The sequence below is a fragment of the Oratosquilla oratoria genome, chromosome 31, assembly GCF_046742065.1.
Source record: "Oratosquilla oratoria isolate Oo_2021 chromosome 31, ASM4674206v1, whole genome shotgun sequence".
NCBI classification, from domain to species: domain Eukaryota; kingdom Metazoa; phylum Arthropoda; class Malacostraca; order Stomatopoda; family Squillidae; genus Oratosquilla; species Oratosquilla oratoria.
Window position 1 is genome coordinate 49,874,515 of NC_134807.1, and position 12,264 is coordinate 49,886,778.

Genomic DNA, 12,264 nt, shown 5'->3' on the forward strand with positions numbered 1-12,264 from the left:
CACCCTCCCTCTTATCTTAGCACCTCCTGGATAATGGGTCATCCCTGCACCTTGTCCACTGCCCTGGGTCAGAAGCAGTGTCGCCAGACACAGCACATCCACAGCAAGGCCGCTTCATTAAATCGGCAACCCCCCCCCCCTCTCTGTCCCCCCATGCATAAAAGAAGATGGGGAGAAATCCCTTCAGGCTGCATCAAATTTTGCTCACACATACTACCTCACCCCCCATCCCCCCGCCCATTCCACCTCATGCATCACAACATCATCCATATACAACCATTCTCCATTCACCCCTGCCTTCTGTCCTATCCCGTCCTCTCCGGAGGGACAGTCGTAGTATAAAAGTGTCATCATTTCTCTATGAAGAGTTTTCCTCTATCATAGACAAAATGATGTGTGGCTCTGGTCTGTAGGGGAGGGGCACCCCATATAGACCCTAAAGTATCAACTGCATGCTACTTTGCCACAATAACAAGCAGCCAATACCCCAGACGGGATATTATAAAAAATAAAGTTACCGCTTTATATTGCTCGTTCTCTTTCACCTGTGAATTTTGATAACCATAGAAAATATGATGAAGCCAGTTTACAGAGTATGGGGGTCACGCAGGTACAATTACAATATACTGTATATAATCAATACGCCGACATCGGCATCCTCGTGTACCTACTTGCTCCTCATGACGCCTACGTAGGCGTCATCGTATCGAAGGGGTTAAAGAGAATAAACTCTGAAATAGACTGTGACTCATTGCAGAGGGACCTGAACAAAGCCTCAGAGTGGAGCAAGAGATGGGAGGTAGAATTCAACATCAAGAAGTGCAGTATAATTGAATTTGGAAAAAGCAAGAAGAGAATATCAAGACAGTATAAAAATGATGGAAAAGAAGTGAAGAAAGTAAATTCTGAAAGGAACCTAGGAGTAATCATCACCAAAGACATGTCGCCAGATATACCTATAAAGTAGTCGGAGAAACATACAATTTGTTGAGATAAATAAATGTGGCCTTTAAATACCTGGATAAGGATATGATCAAGAAAATATTACAAACACTGATAAGGCCAAAACTGGAGTATGCTGCACTGATATGGTCACCCAGTACAAAAATGAATACAAGAAAATTAGAAAGAATACAAAGAGCAATGACAAAGATGGTTCCAACACTTTCAAACCTGACATATGAACAAAGACTGGCCGAACTGGAATTGCCAACCCTGGAACAAAGAAGAGAACGAGGGGACCTAATAACCATCTACAGAATTATGAAAGGAAAAGAATGCCTTGATAGAGAGGACTTATTTAAGTGGGACAGAGGAAAAACAAGAGGACATGCAATGAAACTCAAAAAGGATAACTACAGAAGAGACCTGAAAAAGAAGAGCTTTCCACACAGAGTGATAGATATATGGAATAAATTGGATGAAGAAATAGTGTGTGCAAACACAGTACAAGAATTTAAGAACAAACTTGATCTTGCGAGATACAAAAACAGGTCACCACAAGCATAGCTCCCTTTCCCGTATAATACAACTAGGTAAACTAGGTAAATACACACACACACACAAACACACACAAATGATTACTACATTGATAAGACCAAAACTAGAATATGCTATATCAATGTGGGTACCAAGCACAAAGAAAAACACAAAGAAATTAGAAAGAATCTAATGAGCGGCGACAAAGATGGCATCCACACTATCACATTTGACATATGAACAAAGATTGAAGAAATTACTGCTGTCAACATTGGAGCAGAGAAGGGAAAGAGGCGACCTGTTGACCATCTTCAGAATTATGAAAGGGATGGAAGTTCTTGATAGAGATGACCTATTGAAATGGGACAAGAGAGAAACAAGAGGACACAATAAAAAGCTAAAGAAGGACAGTTACAGAAGAGACCTGAAAAAGAACAGTTTCCCGCACAAAGTGATTGATGTCTGGAACAAACTAAACAGTGAAACAGTGAATGCCAGAACTATACACGAGTTCAAGAATAAATTGGATGTGGAAAGGTACAAAAACGGGCCACAACAAGCATAGCTCCCGTTCTGTAAAATAGAACTAGGTAAATACACACTATTTTACAGGTATGTAAATGGTAAAATAAAGAATACACAAGAAATAGTAAGACTGCTGCAAGGGAATTATGAATATAAAAAAGATGTTGAAATGGCTGAAATTATGAACAAACATTTGAAGTCAGTATTCACTATTGAAAGTTCACAAAACTGTGAGGAAATAGAGAGAAAGACACCCCGCAATGAAAGAAATAACTGTGACACAGAAGGAAATCAGAGATCAAATAAAAAACCTTGATGTCAGAAAATCACACAGTTCAAATGGAATTGCAAACTGGATATCAAAAGAATGCACAGATGAGTTGACAGACAAAATATACAAGATAATTAAATGCTCACTCAAAGAAGGAAAGGTACCACAAGACTGGAAAATGCAAATATTTTACCAATATATAAAAGAGGAAACAAAGAAAATCCAACTAACTACAGACTGGTCTCCCTTACAAGCACAATAGCAAAAATATGTGAAAAAGTTATCAAAAGTAGATGGGTTAAACATCTGGAAGAAAAAAATATACTGAATCCAAAACAATTTGGATTTAGACAAGGAAGATCATGTACCACAAACTTGATTTGCTTCTTCTTGAGACTAATAGAAATAATAAAAGGGATAGATGGGTGGACTGTGCTTTTCTAGATCTACAAAAAGCATTTGATAAAGTACCACACAAAAAACTAACAAGAAAAATGGAATCAATAAGTGGTATTAAACGAAAGCTATAGGATTGGATGGAAGACTTCTTGACTGAGAGAAAAATGAGGGTAGTTATTAGAGACCAATACTCGACCTGGGAAAACATTATAAGTGGTGTCCCACAAGGTTTGGTATTGGCTCCAATCATGTTTGCCATATATATAAATGACATGGATGAAGGTGTGGAATGTTAAATGAACTTGTTCACAGATGACACAAGAATACTAAGGAAAGTAAGTACAGAGGAAGATTGTGAATCACTACAGACAGACCTAGATAAGATCTGGAAATGGAGTCAAAAGTGGGAAGTGAACTTTAACATCAAGAAGTGTAGTATAATGGAGTTTGGAAAAAGTAAAAATAGAATATCGAGGAATTATAAAATTGTTGAAGTAAAAAAAGTGAGCTCAGAAAGGGACCTTAGAGTAATTATCAGCAAAGACATGTCACCAGACAAACATATCAATAAAATAGTTGGAGATACCTTCAACTTACTAAGGTTGATGAAAGTGGCTTTTGACTGTTTGAATGAGGAACTTGTCAAGAAAATATTAGTTACACTGTTAAGACAAAAATTGGAGTATGCTGCAACACTATGGACACCCAGTACTAAAAAGAATGTAAAGAAATTAGAAAGAATACAAAGAGCAAAGACAAAAATGGCACCAACACTCTCCAATTTAACATACAAACAAAGATTGTTGAAATTGAAACTACCAACTCTGGAACAAAGAAGAGAAAGAGGAAATCTACTATTTATAGAATCATGAAAGTAATGGAAGTCCTTGATAGAGATGATTTATTAAATTTAGTGGGACAACAGAAAAACAAGACTGGAAAAATGCTAATATTGTACCAATATATAAGGGAGGAAATAAAGAAAATCCAATAAATTGTAGACCAGTATCTCTTACAAGCACAATTGCAAAAATATGCAAGAGTTATAAGAAATAAATGGACTAAACACTTGGAAGAGAACAAAATACTAAACCCCAACCAATTTGGATTTAGAAGTGGAAGATCATGTACTACAAACTTAATATGTTTTAACTCAAGATTGGTAGATATAATACAAGAAAGAGATGGCTGGGCAGACTGTGCCCTCCAGGACCTACAAAAGGCTTTTGACAAAGTACCACACAAAAAACTAATAAGAAAAATTGAAACAACAGGTGGAATACAGGGAAAATTATTGGAATATATGAAAGATTTAGGAACAGTGTGGATTTAGGATGGGTAGAGGTTGTGTAGATCAGATCTTTGTGGTAAGACAAATATGTGAGAAAGCTATAGGAAATGGGAAGGATGTTTTTTGGGCTTTTATGGATCTGGAAAAGGCCTACGATAGGGTAGACAGAAAGGCACTGTGGGAGGTTATGCAGATATATGGGATAGGAGGAAAGCTTCTAGGAGCTGTCAAGAGTTTTTATGAGAGTAGTAGAGCTTGTGTCTGGATTAGAAATGGAGAGAGTGAGTGGTTCGAGGTAAAGGTGGGACTTCGTCAAGGATGCATTATGTCGCCCTGGCTGTTCAACTTATACATGGATGGGGTAGTGCTAGAGGTAAATGCAAGGGTAGTGGGTCAGGGATTGGAGATGGTTAAAGAAAATGGAGAAAAGTGGGAGGTGAGCCAGCTGTTGTTTGCGGACGACACTGCGCTTGTGGCAGGATCGGAGGAGGGATTGAGGAAGTTGGTGACAGAGTTTGGGAGAGTATGTGATAGAAGAAAGCTAAAGATAAATGTGGGTAAAAGTAAGATGATGAGATGTACAAGGGGTGAAAGTGGCAGTAGACTGGAAGTGAGCATTAAGGGAGAGCGACTGGAGGAAGTGGATAGTTTTAGATACTTGGGTGCAAATGTGGCAGGAAAAGGTGTAGTGAAGGTGGAGGTAGAATGTAGATTGAGAGAAGCGAGTAAATGCCTTGGTGGATTGAAGAGTGTCATGAGGAATAGACATTTGGGAATGGATGCTAAGAGGAGACTGTATGAAGGAGTGATTGTGCCAACAGCACTGTATGGGGCAGAAACATGAAACATAAGAGAGGAAGAGAGAAGGAGTTTGAATGTGTTTGAGATGAGGTGTCTGAGAAGTATGATGGGGGTTACTAGGCTAGATAGAGTGAGAAATGAGGAGGTGAGGAGAAGAACGAGGGTGGAAAGGGAGCTGGGAGATAGGGTTGATGAAAGAGTATTAGGATGGTTTGGACACATGGAAAGAATGAGTGAAGAAAGACTAGTAAAAGAGGTATGGAAGGCAGATATGGTGGGGGTGAACATGAGGGGACGTCCTAGGATGAGGTGGATGGATGGGGTGAAGGGGGCTTTGGGGAAGAGGGGAATGTCTGTTGAGGAAGGACGGTAGAGGACAGAAGACAGGGGTGAATGGAGAATGGTTGTATATGGATGATGGTGTGATAGTAGTATCATATGGCTTTCTTACACCTCCAACTTTTTATTTGCTAGCCAGTCTATGAATGTTTGATTGGGGGAAAACTAAGAGTGATCCCAACGTGGCATCCGGACATAGACTCGATCTATCTCCCGGATACACACCTCCACAATCATGATGGTGTGATGCATGAGGTGGAATGGGCAGGGGGATGGGGGGTGAGGTAGTATGTGTGAGCAAAGTTTGACGCAGCCCGAAGGGATTGCTCCCTGTCTTCTCCTTTTATGCATGGGGGGACGGAGAGGGGGGGTCGCCGATTTAATGAAGTGGCCTTGCTGTGGATGTGCTGTGTCTTGTGACACTGCTTCTGACCCAGGGCAGTGGACAAGGTGCAGGGATGACCCGTCATCTGGGAGGTGCTAAGATAAGAGGGAGGGTGGAGGGGTTTGAAGTGTATTCAGGAATGGAATGGGTGGGAATGATTTTATGCCTTTTCCTTGTTGGCTACCTCCCTTGTAAGGGGGAAAAATCCTTGGTATATGTATGTATGAAAGACTTCTTGGAAGGAAGAAAAATGAGAGTGATACTTAGAGAAAAGAACTCAAATTGGGTAAACATGATAAGTGGAGTCCCCCAAGGTTCTGAGTTGGCTCCGATAATGTTTGCTGTTTATATAAACGACATGGATGAAGGAATTAAATGTTATATAAACTTCTTTGCAGATGATGTGAAACTATTGAAGAGAGTGAGTAATGAAGAAGATTGCAAATCTTTTCAGAAAGACCTGGACAAAGTCTGGAATTGGAGTAAAAAGAACGAAGTGAATTTCAACATTAAGAAATGTAGTATAATGGAATTTCGTAAAAGTAAAAATAGAATATCCAGTCAATACAAAATTGGAACAAAGGAAGTTACGAAAGTAAACTCAGAAAGAGACCTAGGAGTAATTATCTCAAATGACATGACACCAGACAAACATGTAAACAAAATAGTTGGAGAAACCTACAATTTAATAAGATCAATGAAAGTGGCCTTTGACTACATGGACGAGGAAATGGTAAAGAGAATACTAGTTACACTGATAAGACCCAAATTAGAATATGCAGCATCACTATGGACACCCAGTACAATGAAAAACATAAACTAGAAAGAATTCAAAGAGCTTTAACAAAGATGGCACCAACACTTAGCAAGTTGACATATGAACAAAGATTGGACATGCTAAGCTTACTAACTCTGGAGCAAAGAAGAGAAATAGGCGATTTGATAACCATGTATAGAATTATGAAAGGGATGGAAATCCTTGATAGGGGTGATCTACTTAAATGGGACAGAAGAAATACAAGAGGACATGAGAAGAAACTTAAAAAGGACAGTTACAGAAGAGATTTGAAAAAGAACAGCTTTCCACACAGAAAAATAGATACATGGAATAAATTGAAAGAGAAAACAGTGAGTGCTAAAACTATACATGACTTTAAGAAAGAACTGGATGCGGAAAGATACAACTGCGGGTCTCTACGAGCATAGCTCTTCTCCCGCAAAATACAACTAGGTAGATGCAGAATTGGAAAATTATTTGGGTGTCTTGATTAGCAGTGACCTCAAGTCCTCAAAACAGTGTATTCAAGTAGAGAAGAAGGCACAAAGGCTATTAGATTACACCAGAAGACAGTTTCATTACTGGATCCAAGAAATAGTACTGACACTTTACAATTCTCTAGTTTGTCCCCATCCAGAATGCACCCTATGGTTCTGGTTGCTGAACTTGAGGATGGACTTGCAGAGGCTAGAACAAGGTCAGGCTTGAGTAATGAAACTTATTCCCACCATTAGACACACATGCTACCAGAGGCATTGCTAGGTTTTGGATCTCTTTTCTCTAGGATCCAGGAGACTGTGAGGATAGTTAATAGAGGTTTTCAAAATATTTTAAGGATATGATAACATTGACTATTGACATCTCTTTAGCTTGAATGTGAATGCCACTCGCAATCATGGGTGGAAGCTCAATCCCTCTCGTTACTCCTGCCAAAGGATGTGGTAAACAGTTCCTCAGTTGAGCAGTTCAAAAGTTGGTAAGACAAGGTGCTTCACACATTAGTGTAAGTGCTAGTGTGAATCCCCAGTAACCTTTTAATGGTACCTCCTTGGTATAGGTTGTAAAACTTTTTGAGGTACCTCAATTCCTTGTGTCTTTCTCTCCATCTGATTATGTTTTTTTGTAACTGACATATCAGTGATGTAGCTGGAATGTAGTGAGTGCAACACTTTATGTTTTTCTCTTTTTCAGCCATTGGACATAATGATAGTAAGTCGACGACAGCTATGTCAGTAGGTGATGCAGCCAAGGAAACGGAGGAGAAGACAGCCACTGAGGATGAATGTGGTAGTTGCTATGGAGCAGAGCATGGTGGACTCAAGTAAGGACAAGTAGTGAATATAAACTTAGGTGACAGTAGACACATGCATATACACAACATGGACAAAGGAGTTGAATGTTATATAAATTTCTTCGCAGATGATGCAAAAATATTAAAGAAAGTATCAACAAATGAGGACTGTGACTCATTACAATCAGACCTGGACACAATCTGGAAATGGACTCAAAAGTGGGAGGTGAACTTCAATATCAAGAAGTGTAGCATAATGGAGTTTGGTAAAAGCAAAAACAGAATTTCAAAAAATTACAAAATTGGTGAAAATTAAATAAAAAAAAAGTGCACTCGGAAAGGACCTTAGAGTGATAATCAGCAATGACATGACACCGGACAGACGTATAAACAAAATAGTAGGTGAAACATACAACCTACAAAGGTCAATGAAAGTGGCATTTGAATACTTGGATGAAGAAATTATAAAAAAGATATTAGTCACATTGATTAGACCAAAACTGGAATATGCAGTGACACTATGGACACCTAGTACTAAAAAGAATAAAGAAACTAGAAAGAATACAGAGAGCAACAACAAAGTTGGCACCAGCTCTTTCCAAATTAACATACAAAGATTATCGAAACTAGAACTACCAACAATAGAGCAAAGAAGAGAAAGAGGTGATCTACTGACTATACGAGTATATAGAATCATGAAAGGAATGGAAATCCTTGACAGAAAAGATTTCCTAAAAAGTGACAATGAAAAAACGAGGTCATGAAAAGAAACTCAAAAAGGACAACTATTGAAGAGATAGGAAAAAGAATAGCTTCCCACACAGAATGCTGGATATATGGAATAACTTAGATGAAAAAACAGTGTGTGCAAATACTATTCACGATTTTAAGAATAAACTTGATGCTGAAAGATACAAAGACGGGTCACCACGAGCATAGCTCCCTTCCCATATAATACAACTAGGTAAACTAGGTAAATGCAAGAAAAACAATAAATGAAATACTAAAGAAAAAAGGGAATCTGGTAATTATGGGTGATTTTAACTCAAAAGAAATATGTTGGGAAGAAATGACTGTGAAAGGTGGAGAAGATCACTGGGGAAACATATTACTGGAAATGACCATTGATTACACATTGACACAATGGGTCAAGGAAAATACCAGATGTAGAAATAACGATGAACCCTCAAGATTGGATTTGATATTCACATCAGAACCCAAAATTGTGGATAAAATTGAATATGAGACACCAATTGGAAAAAGTGATCACATACTACTAGAACTAGAATTAAATGAAGAAACAAATATAGAAATTAATGAAAAACACAGAAAAGGAAGACTGTATAACAAAACAGATTTTGGGAAACTTAGAAAATTCTTTCAAGAAGCAAATTGGGAAAAATTTAATAGTGAAGAAAAAGGTGGAAGAGAAATGGACAGTTTGGAAGGAAATCTATAATGAAGGAGTGGATAATTATGTACCTAGACAAAAATGGGAAATGGTATATATATATAAAATCCTGGTATAATAAAAAGTGCAGTGAGGCAAAAGACAGATAAAGCCTAGAAAAGATGGAAAAAATCAAAAAAAATCTGAGAAATGGAAAATATACACCAAACTGAAAAATGAATATGTAAAAATACATGAGAAGAAAAAATAAATTATGAAAGGGACATAATAGACAAATGTAAAGATTAACCCAAATTGTTTTATAGATATGTAAACGGCAAACTAAAAAATAAACAGGAAATACTTAAATTACATCAAGGTAACAGAATACACAGATATAGAAATGGCAGATATTATGAACAAACATTTCAAATCTGTATTCACCAAAGAGGAAAATAATCTACAAAACTGTGATCAAAGAAATGAAGTAAGATTTCCTCCAATGAAGGAATTAAATATTACTCAGAATGAAATAAGGAATCAAATATTAAAGCTTGATGTTAACAAATCACATGGCCTGGACAGAGTGGGAAACTGGATACTAAAGGAATGTATAGACAAACTAACATGAAAAATAAACAAAATAACTGAATGCTCACTCAAACAAGGAAAACTACCAGGAGACTGAAAAAATGCTGATATAGTGCCAATATATAAAGGGGGAAATAACGAAGACCCAACAAATTATAGGCCGGTGTCCCTAATGAGTACAATAGTTAAAATTTGTGAGAGAATCATCAAAAATAGATGGACAAAATATCTGGGGGAGAACAATATATTGAACCTGAGGCAATTTGGATTCAGACAGGGAAGATCATGTACCACTAATTTGATTTGTTTCTATTAAAGATTGATAGATATATTACAAGAAAGGGGTGGCTGGGCAGACTGTGCCTTCCTGGACCTACAAAAGGCATTTGATAAGGTACCACACAGAAAATTGCTATATAAACTGGAAACAATAGGAGGCATACATGGAAAACTATTGAATTGGATGGAGGACTTCCTACATGGAAGAAAAATGAGAGTGGTGCTCAGAGACAAATGTTCAAAATGGGAAGAAATGAGAAGTGGTGTCCCACAGGGGTCAGTACTAGCTCCAATAATGTTTGCTATATATGTAAATGACATGGATGAAGTTATTGAAAGTTACATGAACTGCTTTGTGGATGATGCAAAGTTATTAACCCCTTCCATACGGTGATGCCTACGTAGGCATCATGAGGAGCAAGTGGGTATGCTAGGATGCCAATGTCGGCGTCTTGATTATATATATTGTAGTTGTACCTGCGTGACCCCCATACTCTGTAAACTGGCTTCATCATATTTTGTATGGTTATCAAAATTCACGGGTGAAAGAGAGAATGATTGATACAGCGGTGACTTTATTTTTTATAATGCGAGTATTATGACGCAACATCGCACGTCTGGCAGGTAATGCTGCCCGCGAGATTTTGGCCCGGAGTGAAGGGGTTAAAGAGAATAAACTCCGAAATAGACTGTGACTCATTACAGAGTGATCTGAACAAAGTCTCAGAGTGGAGCAAGAGATGGGAGGTAGAATACATCAAGAAGTTCAGTATAATTGAATTTGGGAAAAGCAAGAATATCAGGACAGTATAGAATTGATGGAAAAGAAGTAAAGAAAGTAAATTCTGAAAGGGACCTAGGAGTAATCATCTCTAGTCATGTTGCCAGGTGAACATAAAAATAAAATAGTTGAAGAACCATACAATTTGTTGAGATCAATAAATGTGGCCTTTAAATACCTGGATAATGAAATGATTAAGAAAATATTACAATCACTGATAAGGCCAAAACTGGAATATGCTGTGCTGATGTGGTCACCCAGTACAAAAAAGAATATAAGAAAATTAGAAAGAATACAAAGAGCAATGACAAAGATGGTCCCAACACTTTCAAACCTGACATATGAACAAAGATTGCCCAAACTGGAATTGCCAACCCTGGAACAAAGAATAGAATGAGGAGACCTACTAACCATCTACAGAATTATGAAAGGAAAGGAACACCTTGATAGAGAGGAGTTATTAACCCCTGCGATACGATGATGCCTACGTAGGCGTCATGAGGAGCAAGTGGGTACGCGAGGATGCCGATGTCAGCGTCTTGATTATATATATTGTAGTTGTACCTGCATGACCCCCATACTCTGTAAACTGGCTTCATCATATTTTCTATGGTTATAAAAATTCATGGGTGAAAGAGAACAAGCAGTACAGCGGTAACTTTATTTTTTATAATGCGAGTATTATGACGCAACATTGCACGTCTGGCAGCTAATGCTGCCTGCGAGATTTTGGCCCGTATTGAAGGGGTTAAAGTGGGACAGAGGAAAAACAAAAGGATATGCAATGAAACTCAAAAAGGATAACTACAGAAGAGACCTGAAAAAGAACAGCTTCCCACACAGAGTGATAGATATATGGAACAAATTGGATGAAAAAATAGTGTGTCCAAACACAAGAATCTAAGAACAAACTTGATCTTGTGAGATACAAAAATGGGTCACCACTAGCATAGCTCCCTTTCCCGTAAAATACATCTAGGTAAAAACACACTAAGATGAAGGAGACACCTATGTTTGTACTTATGGAGAAGTAGTGGTTTTCGAGTGACTGTTATGGTGTAAAAGTATCCAGTTTGATAAAGTGTATGAATGTACAGTATATAATGGAGGAAGGAAAAGGAGAAAAAAAGGAACAGTGAGCCAATAAAGAGAGGACTGGACATGAGCAGAGTTGAATCGTCTCTAGGAGTGGTTCTGAAGAGAACTTGTTTAAACAAATCCCCAAAATCAACTCAAAGGTGGGAAAACAATGTTTTTTTCATGATTTCAAAGCGAAAGAGCACTATTAGGGAAAAGTTTAGATGTAGAAAGAAAAATTAGGTATAGCAGTATACAAAGAAATCGAGATATTAACAACTTGATGGAGGAACTAATAGATTTAAGAATTTATCATAGAGCAATGCACAGAGAAATGACCAAATCTATGAAAAACTAATGAAGAAATGAATAGGGAGCTTAATGACCTAAAAAGTGAACTAAGTATGATCAGAAGTGATAATGAAAGAAAGGAAATTGAAGACAAAAACAAAAATGAGGAACTGAAAAAAGAGGTCAAAGAACAAATACAAGCAGTAACTGAAAAAGTGGGAGAGTCAATTAGGAGATGGATCTCCTAGAAATAAAAAATCTGTGGAAACAAGAAGAAAATTTAAAGAAACAGTACA

The 12,264-nt window shown here is 37.7% G+C and overlaps 1 protein-coding gene across 1 annotated transcript in view; it reads left to right on the plus strand.

The window, feature by feature from the left end:
• LOC143041549 (endoplasmic reticulum-Golgi intermediate compartment protein 3) overlaps positions 1-12,264 on the plus strand; it is an 89,473-nt gene that overhangs the window by 9,860 nt on the left and 67,349 nt on the right. Inside the window, exon 2 of the mRNA XM_076213548.1 lies at positions 7,460-7,589. Coding sequence (XP_076069663.1) covers positions 7,460-7,589 — 130 coding nt within the window. The remainder of the gene's footprint in view (positions 1-7,459; positions 7,590-12,264) is intronic.